This window comes from Erythrolamprus reginae, chromosome 2, assembly GCF_031021105.1.
Source record: "Erythrolamprus reginae isolate rEryReg1 chromosome 2, rEryReg1.hap1, whole genome shotgun sequence".
In the NCBI taxonomy this organism is placed as follows: Eukaryota; Metazoa; Chordata; class Lepidosauria; order Squamata; family Dipsadidae; genus Erythrolamprus; species Erythrolamprus reginae.
The window spans coordinates 121,691,739-121,709,217 of record NC_091951.1 but is presented as its reverse complement, the minus strand read 5'-3'; the positions used below and the strand labels follow the sequence as shown (position 1 = coordinate 121,709,217).

Here is a 17,479-nt window from a genome sequence, read left to right as displayed (position 1 = left end):
GATGTATGATATTTGTGTCAACACGTTTACCCGTAGTGTAATAGATTATCCAAAATATGTAGGATGAACAGATGGAGATCCCAAACCACTTTTTCCCTTAGGCAGTACCTATGTCTTTACATTCTGTTCCCATTGTTTAATCTCAAGTATTCCTGGGGCCACCATCAATATTCCAAAATCTTTCCACTAATCTAAATGTGTGTACAAGAGAGGACCTCTTCCGGTGTTGTATTTTGGTGTTTAAAAGCTTAATCTAGCATGAAGGTGAATTCCTTGAAAATTCAGCTGCTATTGTTCCCTTGGGGAATCTCACAAGCAATAAACAAAAATCAAACTTTATTCTTTAAAAAAGAACAGCTTTGTTATTGCTTTAAACAAAGATAGGGTCAAACATTGATTTCTAGTATAAAAATACAGCAATAAATCTACACATTTTAGCCCATTTCAAATTTTGAGTTAAGCCTTTGGAATTACAGATAAGGGGCAAGCAAACCTTTGTTAGAAAGAAAAAAAAGGGCAACCAAAAATTTGACCTTGTAATCTCTGTTGAATATAATTAATTGAGTATAAAATGCATCAGAGTGCCCTGGAAAAAAATGCAATACAGGCTACAAATTAAATTAAGTCAATAATCAGTGTAAAACAGGCATAATAGTGGGTTATATTCATTTAACTTGCTCTTAACTGATTCACATGATAGGGCCCCTGAGAAACTATAGTTTTGTGCAAGCTGCTTTTCAAAAGAGCATGAAATATGGGCTCTGGAAAATGTCCATTGCTATTTGAGATGCAAAAGATATATTTACTGCCAGAATAAATCCGGGGTCACCTTTCAATGATATTTATAGTATCATTGAGGTTTGACAATTGTTTCCATAATTCTGTACCCTACATCAGCTATTTAATAATATTATGAACTTCATCCACTTCTAGGGGTAGTAGATACCACAGATGAAAATGGCATGGAAAATGTTTTGCCTGAAGTCATTTCCCACAATGTAGGTCTAAAATTGCCTTGGACGGGAAATGAACACTCGGACACCAAGCTGGGTAAAATGGGTCACTTTATTAAATATTAACAGAAAGACCTGCAGGGGTCGCTAAATGGGGCGGAGTTTCCTGAACACAACACACTTGGGCAACTCAAATGGGCGTTACTCCATGCCTGGTCAGGGTGAGGCGTGCCCTGCCTACTCCCGACCCGAAAGCCACACCCAGCATGTGGGAGGGCTCGCCTTGCATGACCCGGAACCGGAAATGACGTAGGTGAACCCCAAGGGCACCCCCCTCACACCTCTCTGTCCGTGGAGGAAGCTTGAGTTGTGCAATGGGGGTGCCAATCATCTTACAAAAGATGCCCAAAGGAGAACACACAGTTGCTACTGATACCCTTTCCGCCCCGTTTCTGCCATATAGTGACCAAGAATATAAACATCCAATTGTTGAATCAGAACCTATTTACATACAGATGCACCCCGTAACCACAAATCCTTACCCTCGTCCAGGATGGAGTAGGCGAAAAACAATCCGTAGCAAATGCCATAAGACTGCAAAAATTCCTACTCGGCCCCAAACCAGGTGACCTATAAAACATCCTGGATTGAGCGGAGGGTGGGTGGGTGTCCGTTTTGTGGCGAGCTCGGGGGCAAGAGAAGCCAGGGGGGGCAAGCAAGCCCTGATAAAGGGCACACGCCCCGCCCCTCGGCTTTCCCAGAATGCCCGAGCGGCCACTGATTGCTCTGGGGCGTTCCCGCGCTATCGCGGGGAATGCCCCCCAGCTGACGGGGGAGCCGAGTTGGTTCCCGCCATTGGCAATTTTCGGCCAGGCATTATTTCGCCCGACCTCTCATTAGTATTAGCAGCAGCAACTCATCTGGTAGCAGGATCAGATTTAGACAAATGAATAATAACAACAGCAACAACAGCAACAACAACATTAGTCACCATTGGTTTCCAAAAGACACCTTTATTGGCAAAAGACACATTTATTGGGAACAGTGACAATCCCTGTAGTACCATCAAACATCAACATCTGTCTTTTCCAGGTCCTTGGAAAGGGTTTGATAAGTGAATAAAAATGGCTAATCCAGTCTGAACATCTGGCTGACTGTGCAACAAACTATAACAATAATAAACTGCAAGAGTTTCTAAAGAAAATGTTATAACTTCCTGTATAGATTTGATATTATACGCACAATTCCATACCTTATTCATATCTCACCCTCTGAGGATGGAGTTAGGCACAAAACTGAAATCAACAACTTGGCATAAAGTCATGGCTAGATATATTTATGTACCTTCTGGAGAAATATAAGGTTTCACAAAGCTAAACTGAACTAAATTAGTAGTGAGTGACTGTTGTCCCTTCTCTGTCTAAAGGTATCCTTTGCCAATATGCCCCTCCCTTCCAATATTTGGCTACTAGTTGGTGATAATTGAATCCAAAGCTGCTTCTGTGTAAGTTGTCATGGTACTGTCAAGTTTCTTCTTTTATTTAATGAAAGAGCACCATCTGGTAATTGCAGATAATTAAAATGAAAATATACAAAGGAAGGTGTTGATGTCACTCTTTTGATGAATAAATCACAATTCTTTTAAAGTGGCTTTTACTAAACTTGTTGGACTTGAAAATATTCAAGGAAACCTAGATTTAAATCCATTTCTAAATCCTAGCAAGCAAAATATGATTGTTTATGTGTTCTAAAATGATTGTTCCATTTTGGAATACTGTATCCAGTTTTTATCACCATGATGTAAAAAAATCTGTTGAGACTCTAGAAAGAAGAAGAGCAACAATGGTGACTAAGGGACTGGAGGCTAAAACATAAAGAACTCCTCTACTTGCTTCAATCCAGCAACACTCTTATTATCCAAACATATATCCTTCTTTCATTTTCCATCAAGGACTTCTATCACTTTCTCCATTTCCAACTCTTCTTACCACTGGAATTACAATCCATCCACACAGGCCAATTTTGGAAGAAAAACAATGACAGACAAATGTTTAAATCCTTAATTAAGATCTTTAGGTTGTTGAGAACACCACCCTTTGATCAGAGGTGAACTTCATGGTTGCTTAAGCATTTGATGCAGATTTCATCACTAAGGAAAGGGTCAATGTATCTGATGGGTGAGGGCAATGTATATTTAGTACTACAAATAGTTCTTGACTTACAACCATTTGCTTAGTGACAAATGTTCAATAGCTCTGAAAAAGTGACGAGCATTTTTGACACGTATAGCTGTTGCAACATCTTTGTGATCATGGGATAAATATTCAGTCATTCAGCAACTGGTATGTATTTATGATGGTTGCAATTTCCCAGCGTCATGCAATCAATTTTTGTGACCTTGTGTCTTAATCACTAGATCAAACTGATCTGGTCACACTTCACAACTGCATTGCTTAGTGACAGAAATTGCAGTCTCAATTGTGGTTGTAAGCTGAGGAATATCTGTAAGTAGGGTTGATGGGTGATTATTAGTCTTCTGACTTAATAGTGATGGGGGGGACTTTGATCAAGAAAACAGAACAAGGGAAGGATTAACCTTCCATACACTTCCGGTAATCCTGCCCCAATCAATATAAAGCCTCCAGAGACTGCCCTGAAGAAAAACATTACACCCATCCCCTTGTCACTCACAAGATAGCCCTACACTTCTTATTTGTACTACATGTTGACATTTTGATGGTCGTTGCAAATTGTCCCTTGTGTCAACATCAGAAACAGTGAGTCCCAGGCTTCTACTGCCAGTTCAAGCTATGTTTACACAGGGCAGATCTAGAATTGATGCTAATGTTTGTTAGGGTTTTTTTTAATCTCCCAAATTGTGCTCCCTAGTGTGGCCAAGTCCATGATTATGATAGAGAAGTTTGATATTTTGTACAAGCCATCTGAGGTCTTGCTTTTCTTTCTTTTTTTCCCTGCTGTGATGTTTTTATTATATTTTTGAAAAATTGTAAGTCATCAGATTTCCTGCTGGCAGTGAGTAAGACGTCAGGCTTAAGAATGTTGTGGGGAATGCCATTTCATATTTGTAGAGAGATCGTTTATCCTAGCATCTGAAAGTTATTTTTCCTATTGCCTGTATCATATACCAAAAACTAGGATTTACAACCCGGCGTTCCAACACAGAGTAATCAAGTTGGCCAAATATTTATGCAGAGAAAGTAAAAGGGGGGGGAAATCCCTTTGTTGTCTTTTTCTTATGAAACTGCTACTGCCAGTTTTATACTGCCTTTGAAAAAAATTCTGTGGTAGGCCTAGGTGTTAAATGTCTAGCGAAACAATACCTCCCTGAGGGGAAGGATACATATAGCATTTCTACGATTTCGTGATTTTAAATTGTGTATATATGTTGAAAGAAATCCTATTGTCTCTAGAAAATTCACTGCATGTACACAGCTGCAGATTTCCTGTCAAATTGTCTTAGATCCAGGGGTAGGTTTCAAAGTTTTTAGCAATGGGCTCTCTGCCTGGTTGCTGGGTAACTATGGCCACGGTGGGCGTGACTTAGTCGGTCTCCTGAACCATGGCCAGGAGGGGCATTTTTGCTTTCCCCAGGCTCCAGAGATCTTCTGAACCAAGCCTGTTTCCGGCCTTCCCGCACTTTTGGTAACACCGTATTTCTCCTTTTCTGAGCCGCCACACATGCAGCTGCACTTACCAATATCCAAAACAGGCCGTGTGGGGACTCCTGGGAGGGGAAAGAGGGGAGTGTTGGGAGGGGCCAGGCAGGAGTGAAATTTGTGGCTTCTCCGAACTGCACAGAATCTTAGCTAGAGATTTCTCCTGAACCCCTGTAAACCCCCAGCAGCCCACCCTTGCTTAGATCCATTATGAAATACAGTGATCCCTCGATTTTCGCGATCTCGATCTTCGCGAAATGCTACACCACGATTTTTCAGAAAATATTAATTAAAAAATACTCCACGGTTTTTTTTGCTATACCACGGTTTTTCCCACCCGATGACGTCATACGTCATCACCAAGAGTCACTTCTCTGTCTCTTTCTCTTTCTTTCCTGTCATTCTCTGCTTCAATCATTTTCTCATTCCCTTTTTTTCTCCCCTTTTTTCTCATTTCTCTCTCTCTTCCTTCCACTCTTCTCTCTCTCTTTCTTCCTCTCTCTCACTGTCTTCCTTCCTTTCTCATCTTTCTTTCTCTCTCTCTTTCTCTATCTTGCTTCTTCCTCTCTCACACTCTCTTCCTCCCTCTCTCATCTCTTTCTTTCCTTCTCTCTCTTTCTCTATCTCTCCCCCTCTTGCTCTCAAGCGGCAAACGGCGGCCGGGCGGGCGGGTGGGTGAACAGGCGAGCGGCAAACGGCGGACAGGCGAGTGGCAAACGGCGGCCGGGCGGCCGGGTGAACAGGCGAGCGGCAAACGGGGGACAGGCGAGCGGCAAACGCCAGGCGGGCAGGCGGGTGAACAGGCGAGCGGCAAACGGGGGACAGGCGAGCGGCAAACGGCGGCCGGGCGGGTGGGTGAACGGACGAACGAGCGGCGGGCGGGCGAACGGACAAGCGACGAACGAGCAGCGGGCGGGCAAAAGGACGAGCAGCGAACGGGCGAACGAGCAGCGAACGGACGAACGAGCGGCAGGCGGGTGAAAGGATGAGCGGCGGGCGGGTGGGCGAACGGACGAACGAGCGGCGGGCGAACGGACAAGCGGCGAGATGTTTACTGTATTTTATTTATTTAGATAGATGTTTATCTAATACAGTATTAGTTGCACTTATCTAATATTAGTCGCTCCCCGGCTCCACCATCTGCGCATGCGCAGCCATTGAAAAAAGGGTGCGTATGCGCAGATGGTGTTTTTACTTCCGCACCACTATATCGCGAAAAATCGATCAACGCGAGAGGTCTTGGAACGTAACCCTCGCGATACTCGAGGGATCACTGTATAGCTGTTTGCTTCAAGCTTTCAAGAAACCCCCATCTTTCTCACTAAGCAACTGTTTGAAATTTAAGCATATGTTTTTAAATGAAAGGACAGTCTTTGGAGAGGGGCGGCATACAAATCTAATAAAACTTAAACTTAAAGTTAGGTATCTTTTCTCTAGCTAAAGATTTAGTGTTTGTAAAGTATACTTTTCTTAATTTTTGCTGTGGTGTGATTGATGATGTTATTAAATAAAAAACAAACAAACCACACTGTGATTTAGCACAGGAATTCACTATTTTCATCAACCTTTCAGTTGAATCATATTTTGCCTGATGTGTTGAGGGCATATTCCTGATATGGCCAGCATTCATTTTTGATGGATTTTAAGGGACCAGTACTGAGAAGTTTGTCTCTGATTTGCCAAAACATCTCTGCAGGGTCTGAAAAAGATGTTCACCAGCCATCATCTTATTTTCAGATGTTTGGCTTCTCTTATTTTAACCTGCTGTATATTACTATTATTGTTGTTGTTATTATTATTATTCTCTTTTATTCATTAAACTTGAAACGCAGTCAACTTAGCATTTTAAAAAATGTATCATAAATATCACTAGTGATATTATTATTATTATTATTATTACTGTTATTATTATTATTATTATGTCCTATTTATCATTTCGCTTCCCAGTGAAATTGATGAAACGTAAGTCTTTATCTGTGCAGTTCCGTTCCACTGATTTCAGTGGGATTTGCATTATAATTCTTAACACTTTCTACTCCAAAATAAAGGTAATTAAGTCCAGGAAAACTTATTTTCAGATGTTTGGCTTCTCTTATTTTAACCTGCTGTATATTACTATTATTGTTGTTGTTATTATTATTATTCTCTTTTATTCATTAAACTTGAAACGCAGTCAACTTAGCATTTAAAAAAATGTATCATAAATATCACTAGTGATATTATTATTATTATTACTATTATTATTATTATTATTATTATTATGCCCTATATATCACAATTCAAAGCAACTCTGAACAGCATATAAACAAATTTTTGAAAATTCATATCAGAGCCAAGAACTTTTCATATTCACTCCCCAACTCTGGACACCTTCAAGAGGAGATTGGACTTCCTTTTGGCTCGGGTGCTGTAGGGTTTCCTGCTCAGGCAGGGGGTTGGACTCGATGACCTAACGGTCCCTTTCAACTCTATTAATAAATAAAAAAATAAAAATTATTTGTTTATTTATTTGTTTGTTTGTTTATTGGATTTGTATGCCGCCCATCTCCATGGACTCGGGGCGGCTCACAACAAACATAGAACACATAGTAAAACAATTTGATTCAATTAATTAAATTCATTTTTATTGTTTTATTTCTATTGAATCTATTCAGTAAGGAACATCTTCTTTAGTTGTATGACTGTAACTGTCTTCAATGCCTTTTCATGATACACGAAGAACAATAAGTGAGTTTATTTCTGTAGTGTTCTTGTTATATTGTCAGGTGAACTTAATATTATCTGAGCATTGAATCAAATTCTATGATATGAAATAACCCTGGTAATTTATCACATCTTAAAACACAGCTGGTAAGATTTAGTCATGACTAAGTTAAGCTCCATTGGTTTCTATGGATCACTTGAGCTGTAAGCGTGACTAAGCCTGCAGAAATGTACAGTGCTGCTTTTTATATTATACATGAAACAAGTGAAAATTAGTATGGATAAAAGGTTTGAGTTGTGAGCACAACAGCCTCAAAGATATTGCATCTAATGTGATCATTTCGTTTCCCAGTGAAATTGATGAAATGTAAGTCTCTATCTGTGCAGTTCCGTTCCACTGATTTCAGTGGGATTTGCATTATAATTCTTAACACTTTCTACTCCAAAATAAAGGTAATTAAGTCCAGGAAAACTTATTTTCCAGCAAATATGATAGGTCTTTTTTAGGGGTTTTTAATATATACTTGCAGAATTTTCCTTATGACTAACCATGTGGGAAATTCAAATATTTTCACAATTTATTGGATTAAGCTGAATGATGCAGATACCTTGACGATATTTATGTTGTTTCTTTTGTGTGTGTATGTGTATATGGTTTGTGTAGTTTTTGAAGAGCCCGAAGATCCAAGTAACAGATCTTTTTTTTCTGAGATCATCTCTTCAATTTCTGATGTAAAGTTCAGCCATACTGGGAGATACATCATGACCAGGGATTATCTCACTGTCAAGGTGTGGGATCTGAATATGGAGAACAGACCTATTGAGACATACCAGGTATTTTATCTTTATCCTTTGTTTCCTGGGATGTGAATGAAGGGTATAGGTATTAAATATCGTGAGTGAAAGTGGGGGGGTCTTCACAACATCCCAAAATGCTTCAAAACACTTATTTATTGATTTTAATTATATTGCTAGTGCCGTAAAAAACAGATTCTTGGTGGGTAAGTAAGAGCAAGAGAAACCAAAACACTGAAATTAAAACATCCATGATTGACGTCCCAAAGTTTCTTTTTTATCAAGAGGCAACTGGACTTTCTAGGGGGGGTGGGGTGTTGAAGACCATTTGCTTCTCATCTAAAAAGGTTCTTCAGCTCTGATTGGATGGTGGGGAATGGAAGAATTTATATTCCTTGCAGACAGCTGGTCATTTGCATTCTTTTAGAGAGTCGTTGAGGCCACTTGGAGGTTTGTGTTTGTCCTCAGGGTCACCCGAATAGTGCAAATGGACGTGGAGCCTTCTTGGAACTGCTGAAAGGACTGTGTTGTAGATTGGAGAAGCTTCTTGGATGAGAAGCAAAATGTCTTCAAAGAAAAACAAGAAATTCCAGTTGCCTCTTGAAAAAAGCACTTGTGGGACAACCAAGACCTCGATGACTGAGAATCTCCAAAGACATCCATGATAGAAACTAAGATAAAATAATTGGCCTCAACTAAGATAAAATACCGTATTTTTCGCTCTATAAGACGCACCTGCTGATAAGACGCACCTAGATTTTAGAGGAGGAAAATAGAAAAAAAATATTTTGAGCCAAAAAGGGGAGAGGAAGAGAGGAAGGAGTGAAAGAAGGGAGTGAGGGAGGGAAGAAGGGAGGAAGGAAAAGGAAAGCAAGAAATAGAGGGAGGAAAGGAAGGAAGGAAGGAAAGAAAGAAAGAAAGAAAGAAAGGGGGAAGGGACAGGAACAGAGGAAGGAAGCAAGGAAACTTATGAAAGGGGAGAGTAAGAGAGGAAGGACTGAAGGGAGGGAGGGAAGAAGGTAGGAAGGAGAAAGAAAAGAAGAAATAGAGGAAGGGAAGGTAAAAGAGAGAAAGAAAAAGAGCAAGAAAGAAAGCAAGAAAGAGAGAAAGAAAGAAAATGAAAGAGAAATAAAAATACAGAGGGGGAATGAAAGAAATGGAATGAGGGAAGGAAGGAGAGAAAGAAAGCAAGAGAAAGAAAAAAGAATGAAAGAGCAAGAGAGCAAGAGAGAAAAAGAAAGAAGGAAAGAAAGAAAGAAAGAAAGGCAACTTCAAAGAAAGGCTCACTGAGCATCTCTCTCTCTCTCTTTCTATCCCTCTTTCTTTCTTTCTTTCTCTTCCTTTCTCTCTCTCCTCTTTCTTTATCTCCTCTCTCTCCCTCCCTCTCTCTTTCTCTCCCCCCTCTCTCCCCCTTTCCCTCTCTCTTTCTCTCTCTCTTGCTATCTCTCCCCCCTCTCCCCCTCTCTCCCCCCTCTCCCTCTCTCTCTCTCCCTCTCTTGCTATCTCTCCCCCCTCTCCCACTCTCTTTCTCCCTCTCCCTCTCTTTCTCTCTCTCCCCCTCTCTCTTTCTCTCTCTCTCCCCCTCTTTCTCTCTCTTCTTCTCACTTTCTCTCTCTTGTTTCCTTTCTGTCTGGGCAGATGGCTGCCTTCTGCCTTGGGGCGCGATTCGCCCCCTCTCCTCCGCCGCCGCCGCCTTCTGCCTTGGGGCGCGATCCGCCCCCTCTCCTCCTCCGCTGCTTCCTGCCTTGGGCGAGCAATCCCGGAGTCCGGGACTGTGTGGCTTTGCACCATGAAGAGGAAACGGCTCCGGCAGCAGGGAAAAGTCGGCCGTTTTCTCTTCATGGCGTAAAGCCACCCTGTCCCAGACTCCCGGATTGCTCACCCAAGGCAGGGGGCGGCGGAGGAGGAGAGGGGGCGAATCGCGCCCCAAGGCAGAAGGCGGCGGCGGAGGAGGAGAGGGGGCGAATCGCGCCCCAAGGCAGAAGGCGGCGGCGGAGGAGGAGAGGGGGCGAATCGCGCCCCAAGGCAGAAGGCAGCGACGTTGGAGAGGAGGCAGATTGCGCCCCAAGGCAGGAGGAGGCAGCGGAGGAGAGGAGGCAGATCGCGCCCCAACGCAGGAGGTGGCAGAGGAGGCGGATCGGGCGGGCAATAGGGCAGCGTGGAGAAGCCAGGGGCGCATTTGGCCGGAGGCACCGTGGGGAGGCAGGGGCGGCCGCGGCTCCCTTTACTCCTATTGCCACACCTCCCCGGCCCCGCCCACCTCCCCGCGGGCTGGCAGGGGGATGGGGAGCACGCGCCCGTGGAAAAGGGCGCTCGGGTGTATTTGGGGGTGCACGCCTGCTCACGGGCGTAGCTTACGGGGAACGGTGGGCCAGGCAGCAGCTAGCCAGCCAGCCGGCGGGATGGCGCTTCCGAATTCGCAGCCTCCCCCCCCCCCTGCCTGCATCTTCGCTCCATAAGACGAGGCTGATTTTTCATCCTACTTTGGGAGGAAAAAAACTGCGTCTTATGGAGCGAAAAATACGGGTAATTGTAGCTAATAATGCCAAACTCTTGTCCTCTGAAATCTGTGAGCAGAGCTTGAATCAAACTTTAGCATGGAATTCCTTCTGAGTGCTTCTTTCCTTTTATCCTTTGTGTCTCTCTTTCTCCTAGGTTCATGATTACCTCCGCAGCAAGTTGTGCTCACTCTATGAGAATGATTGCATTTTTGATAAATTTGAATGTGTATGGAACGGGTCAGACAGGTGAGGAGTTATATGCAGGATTTTTTTTTTCATTTTGTGATTCCTCAAACTCACCCACTTTTATCTTTTCTGCTCTTTACTTCCTCATGCAGTGCAGAAAAGGGGTTTTTTCTAAGTGAAAAAAAATCATTGCATTTCAAATTTCATTGAAACTTGAAAAATGCTCTATAATAAATCTCGTGACTTGTTCAAATGTCACTCTTGTCATCCATAAAACTAACAAGATATACAAAGAGCATCTGCAAGCAATTTGAAGAGAAGTTACTTGAATTAAGATAGCTGAATAAGTACTGCTTATGTTGGGCCAAGCATACAAATTCCAAAAACCTGATCAGTATAGGACTAATGGTGAAATGAGCTGCACACAATGATGCCAACCTATTAATGTTCTTATGCTACATTAGCATTGGGATGAGTTGTTGGGTTTTTAAAATGAAAAGAGGATACTTGCACTAGCTTACATAAATTAGAATTTCTGAAATAGCCAGGCATGCGAAGCCAAGATTTAATTGGCTCCATTTATGAAATAGAAATGAAATTGAAGTGACCTATACATAGTTGCCTAATTCTTCCTTGGAAACTATGGCTAATGGAGTTGGGATCTTTCTTTATGTCAACATTATACTTTCAGCTATGGACAATTAGAAAATTAAAAAGTAATTTAAATATTGCTCATTTGTGACATAAAATTAAGCATGAAATTAACTTGCCATTGTAATTAGTTTTTACATTTTCAGTCTAAACACCTTGGCCTGCAGGATTTGTGGACGGGAATATTTCTCTGAATCCACCAGTCCCGAGAAAGGCCCTAATTTAAGGGATGGTGATGCATTGGGATCCTTCCTTATTTGCAATCAGCATTCCCCTTGATCTAAACATTTATGGGGCAAACCCAAGCCCACTCTTGAATTTGCTGAAACTTTTAATTGGATCCATGTATCATCATTCTCTTTTCAGGTGGTTGGCTCTTATTTCACTGATCATTATTATTTTGATATTTAAGAATTTTTGAAAACAATTATCTTGTATTTTGTGAATTGGGATGAATACCCAAAATAATGATAAGAAGAAATGAGATGAGTTCTAACAACTGTCCCCATGCTGCCTACCAAGGGGTAGTCCCATTAAGAAGGAAGATTTTTCTCATTGCACAAATGCATTAGCTATAACTGGCCTAACTACCAGTGGTGATTATAGTCCCCCTTTAAGTTGGCATTCACAGGGCCAGCAAATTGCCTCCTCACTTGCTATTCCATCCCACATTGCTTTGGGATCTCCTTGTAGTGGTTTCCCAAGAAAGGAAATAAAGATGCCATATTTTTGGAGTATATGACACACCAGAGTGTAAGACACATCTTAGTTTTGATGGGAGGAAAACAAGGAAAAAAGGCCTCTGCCTCCCAGCAATTTGCCAAACAGCAAATGTACATTATAGAGAAATGTACATTATGGCAGTATATTAATTCCAGAAAGTTATCTTAAAAGTAATAAAACTAACTCCTTCCAATTATTTAAATAGATCTACTCCAAACATGACTAAGTCTGGATTTAACTCATCTGCCTTATCTTAATACTAATACTTAATACTAAAACAGGACATTTCAGATTATACTTTTACAGATCTTTAAAATTGATGTGGCTTTCTGGAAGTATTTTCTGCTATTTAAATAGCACAATAGCTACGATAGCACTGGGTCTCTTCAGATCAAACATTCATTTTAAAAAGCTTCTTCGTTTTGTTAAGTTGTCTAGAATAATAATAAAGCAGTCTTTTAAAAAATAAGTCTAACCATTTGAACATCCTACAGACATTTATAGTTATTGACTTACCTCCTTGCAGCAAAAAACAAACAGCCAGTTTCAGCCTTTGCCTCTCCCTGCAGCAATTTGCCTCTGTGCAGCTTTAGTTTCACTTTCATTTTAGAACTTGAGCTTGCCAGCAACTTCAATCAGTCAGCTGAGTGTCAGGAAGCAGATAATCAGTGGCTTGTGCTAATCAAGCTTTGCTGCTGTTTGTTGCACAGAGGTAAATGGTTGGCAGGCAGAGACCAAAGAGTGGCGGTGACTGGGTGGAGCTACATTCGGTGTATAAGATGCACCCATGTTTTCACCCTCTTTTGGGGGATAAAAGGGTGTGTTTTGTACTCCAAAAAATACGGTAGGTTTCCCCAGTCCAGTCAGGTCCGACTCTAGGGGGCAGTGCTCATCTTCATTTCTCAGCCAAGAGAGCCAACATCATCATCATCATCATAACAACAACAACAACAGAGTTGGAAGTGACCTTGGAGGTCTTCTAGTCCATCCCCCTACTTAGGCAGGAAACCTTACACTATTTCAGACAGATAGTTATCCAACATTGCCCCAAGATATTTCTGTGGTCATGTAGCCAGGGAACGTTGTTACCTTCCCACTGAAGTGGTACCTATTCATCTATTCACATTTGTATGCTTTCAGCCACTAGGTGGGCAGGAGCTGGGACAAGTAAAGTGGCACTCAGGTCTCAAATTCAGGCTGTCAGCTTTCCAGCTGACAAGCTCTGCATCTTTAACTACTGATCCATCACTCTCCTTAAGAGAGGGAGATATGGTGGGTATGTCTTAAAGCTGGACCTGTCTGGAAATGGGGTGTGTTTGAGAGAAATAGAAAAACTAAAAAGGCTCTAAATTTCACTTGACACTTTTTTTTCTTGCTTCTCAGTGTCATCATGACTGGCTCCTACAACAATTTCTTTAGAATGTTTGATCGCAATACCAAGCGTGATGTGACTCTTGAAGCGTCAAGAGAAAACAGCAAACCCCGTGCCATCCTGAAGCCTCGCAAAGTTTGTGTTGGGGGCAAAAGGAGGAAAGATGAAATTAGTGTGGACAGTCTGGACTTTAGCAAAAAGATCCTGCATACAGCTTGGCATCCTTCAGAAAATATAATAGCAGTGGCAGCAACAAATAACTTGTATATATTTCAAGACAAGGTTAACTAGGAGGGAGAAAAGATGCTCCTTGGGAATCTAATATTCTGGAGACTAGCAAACAAAAGTTTTTTTAAAGTTTTTTTTGTCCTGTTTTCGTCTCCTCCTTGTTTTTGCTTTTTCCATCATTCCTCTGAAGACACTAACTGTGCAGAGGTAAATTCTCAGATTCCAACATTTATTGCTTTTCCCCCAATATAAAAAAATTGGGTGGCAAAGCAAATTAGGAACAGTTGAATTTTAAGTACTGAAAGCAACCAAGTTGCTACTACCACAGTGGGCTTGAATTCTGGTATGCTTTCATTTCCCCAATAAATTTGCAGATAGATTTAGTTCCTTTACAAAGATAATTTGTAATCTAGAACAAAGGTAAGATTACTAAATTATATTTACAAAAAAACAAAACAAAACTCAGCCAAGGCCATGAAACAAAGATGCATTGTATTAAGCTATCTCTTTTTTAAAAAAAAAAATTACTAGGAGATTTTTCTTTCATTTCAAATTATTTGAAAAGAGGATTTAGGATTCCTGTTGATTCAGTTCTTGTAATTGACTATTTACCTTTTTAAAGTGGTGTGTTGCTTTTATTAACTCAGGGCCTTTCCAGATGATCATTTATTGTTATCACACAATGAATGTTTTCCTGTAACTCAGTTCTTGTGAGAGATACATCTTTCTTTCTTTTTTTTGCCCCAGATTGCATATTGCATTAAAAATAACGTAACAACATAAAGTTGCAGCCTGTGAAAAACACCATCTTCAGGTTTTCACACCTTCCACAAAGGACTCACTGCCCTGGAAGCGCAGTGGAGTCTAGGTGCACAACTCTCATTGTCACCTATTGAGTAGTGTCTGTGACATCAGAGGTGACCTATGATCCGTCTTCACTTTGGCCATGCCACTAACGTACTTACATTAGGAATAGATGAAGACCATGAAAGCCAGACTAATCCACCTAAGGCTTTCTGATTTCCTTCTCTTTGTCTTTTTCTTTTATATGCAGTTCAGTTTTGTTGACTACGGTTCCAGCATTGATACAACCGTCCCTTTTTTTAAAAAAAAAACCAACAACCCCAAGATTTATTTTTTAAAATTTAGGAAATAGGTAAACATCCCCAGTGATATCCCACCCTATCCCATCCCACTCAGCAAAGAAGAGCTGTTTCTCTTCCACAAGTGCAAATTCTTGTCTACTGCATTTGGACAGGAGACTGCGCTACTCTTGCTGGATGCAGGCTAGTGCAACTTTGTTCTTAAAGGGCAGAAAAGGCCCGTTTTCTTATCTGGAAAGAGCCTCAAACAGGTAGAACAAAAGCAAGACAGAAGGAGCAGGTTTGCAGCAGGAACATTTTGACTCGTCATCATTCATGAAGGAGCAGGGATACTACCCCTGAGTTGCAACCTGCCACCATGATTCCCCACAAATGGTCTCTGATGGATTTGGCTGAGTCAATCCTTTGGTGCCTTTTGGTGGTATACAAAATACCTTAAAACACAATGCTTCCAAAACATGGTATTTGCAAACCAAATTGAATCTGAGCTTTCTTCTGCAATTCCTGCAATTTTATTTTGGGTTTTTCTGTTTGTTTTAATGTATATTTTTTTAGTTCTGATTTGCTTTGGATAAGAAATCTCAGAACAGTTCTCTTTTAATCTCTTGCATGTCATAAATATATATGTGTTGGTGGGGAGCAGAACCTCTTTTTTTCCCTTCTAGTCGTGTATTTTTTTTAAAGTATTGTTTGTTTGTTTGTTTATTTATTTATTTATGCCAAGTGTCACTTTTCCCCCCTTTCTTTTTGAGAGTAAAAAAAAAGAACTCTTTAGTTAAAACTGTATGGCTTTTAAAAGAACTCAAAACAAAAATAACCACCAAACCATCTTGTAATGCTATTATTATTCTTAGCACTCGGCTGCTTTCTAAGAGAGGTTGCTCATAGACGGGCAGTATGAAGATTTAACTCAAATAGCTCTTCATCTTTGCATGGTGAACTGTACAGTTCTACTACAAGGATAATGCCGGTCCTGCCTTCATTTGATCAGTTTGGGAGGCCAAAAAAAAGAGGTGGGGGGAGGGAGGGAAAAATCAAATAGCCGATTCTACAAAAAATAAAGTGAATTCTTTCTCTAATGAGGCAGGTATTTGAAGATCAATGTGCTTTGCATTTTTCTGATTGTAAAAAGGAGGCGATAGCTTTGTGATTGTTGCAGTGATGCATACAAGAATTCCCGGATGCGTTCTCTGGTAGAATTATAGGGACAGGGACACACTTATTTTCCTGTTCTGAGCTACCAAGGCTTTCCCTTTATAAATGAAACTGTGGCCACAGTTTTCTGAAAAAGATACCACATCCATGTGGTTATCCAGAACACTAAAGGGAAATGGACATGAAAATCCTCGAAACAAGAGGACGCTTAAACATTTGGAACCAAAACTTTTCTTTCATATTAGACTGCTTGCAACCTTGTCCTCTCTTCATAAGACTGAGCAGGACACTGTAACATTAGTGGTTTTGCCTTGTTTAAAGGAACGATAACAGGACAAACAGTATGTTGGCTTACAATTTTATGGCAAGAATTAGCTTTCAAAAGTAGCCTCTATTTTTTTAAAAAAGAAAAATGATCAAAGAATAAAAAAGTAGATGGGTCATTTTTCTATAAAAGGAAACAAAACTAACAGGCCTACATTCTAATACATAAAGAAACATTTTGTCCAAGATGCTCTGATATGAAGATACCAGGAGTGGGTTCTACTTACCTTCCCTACAGGTTCGCATCACTTCCATGTCACATTGTGCAAATTACATTTTGCACACACACAAAAGTCTCTGTGCATATGCAGAGGATTCTTTACTAGCCACTTTCAGGAAGCAGCAACTGGAGAACTGGTACCACTGGAAGCTACCCATTATTAAATATTGAGCAATTCAGTTTAAAGATCCAGCACAACAATAGCAATAGCAGTTATAAACCTCTTTACAGTGCTTCACTGCTCTCTCTAAGCGATTGACAGAATCAGCATATTTCCCCCAGCAATCATTTTACCCACCTTGGAAGCATGGAAGGCTGAGTCAATCTTGAGCCTAGTGAGATTTGAAATGTCAAATTGCAGGCAGCTGGTAGTCAGTATGTTCTGTCTGGGTTCCCCCAGACGTCAACACCAACTAAAAAGAGTATCCAGACACGCTGGTAAAAAGCAAAGTCATTTTATATCTTTGAAAACAAACACAGATAACAAAAACTGTTCTTACAAACTGGAATGCTATGAAGCTTCACAGAAGAGTCACGACGGCCAGACAATACAACAGGCTTCTTGCTGGCACACACACCACTGTAGATAATAAAACCCACGCCTCCCCCAAGTTTTCAGCCTTCGAGGCCACAAGCCAGAATCAGAGACACCAAGGATCGAAGCAAGGTCACAGGACTCCCAAAAGATAACTCTCCACAATACAGGAAGGGCGGGCCTGCCTTTTCAACCTTTCTGAGGAGAACCACACCCAAACCCAGCTGTTGCCTATTAGGGATGGAAATACCTGGCTAATTGTCCCCTTCTTTGTGCTCCCCTTCTCTGCCTCATATCTATGATGGCTTGTGCATTCTCATCTAATGACTCCAGGTTACTCGCTTGGGAGAGCT

General features: G+C 41.0%; 1 protein-coding gene across 5 annotated transcripts in view; it reads left to right on the top strand.

Moving 5' to 3' along the window:
- PPP2R2B (protein phosphatase 2 regulatory subunit Bbeta) overlaps positions 1-15,717 on the top strand; it is a 272,333-nt gene extending 256,616 nt beyond the window's left edge. For all 5 annotated transcript variants that reach the window (XM_070739381.1, XM_070739384.1, XM_070739385.1 and 2 more), the window contains 3 exons: positions 7,998-8,167; positions 10,784-10,875; positions 13,573-15,717. In XM_070739381.1, coding sequence (XP_070595482.1) covers positions 7,998-8,167; positions 10,784-10,875; positions 13,573-13,852 — 542 coding nt within the window. In that variant the 3' untranslated portion in view covers positions 13,853-15,717. The remainder of the gene's footprint in view (positions 1-7,997; positions 8,168-10,783; positions 10,876-13,572) is intronic.
- The last annotated feature ends 1,762 nt before the right edge of the window (positions 15,718-17,479 follow it).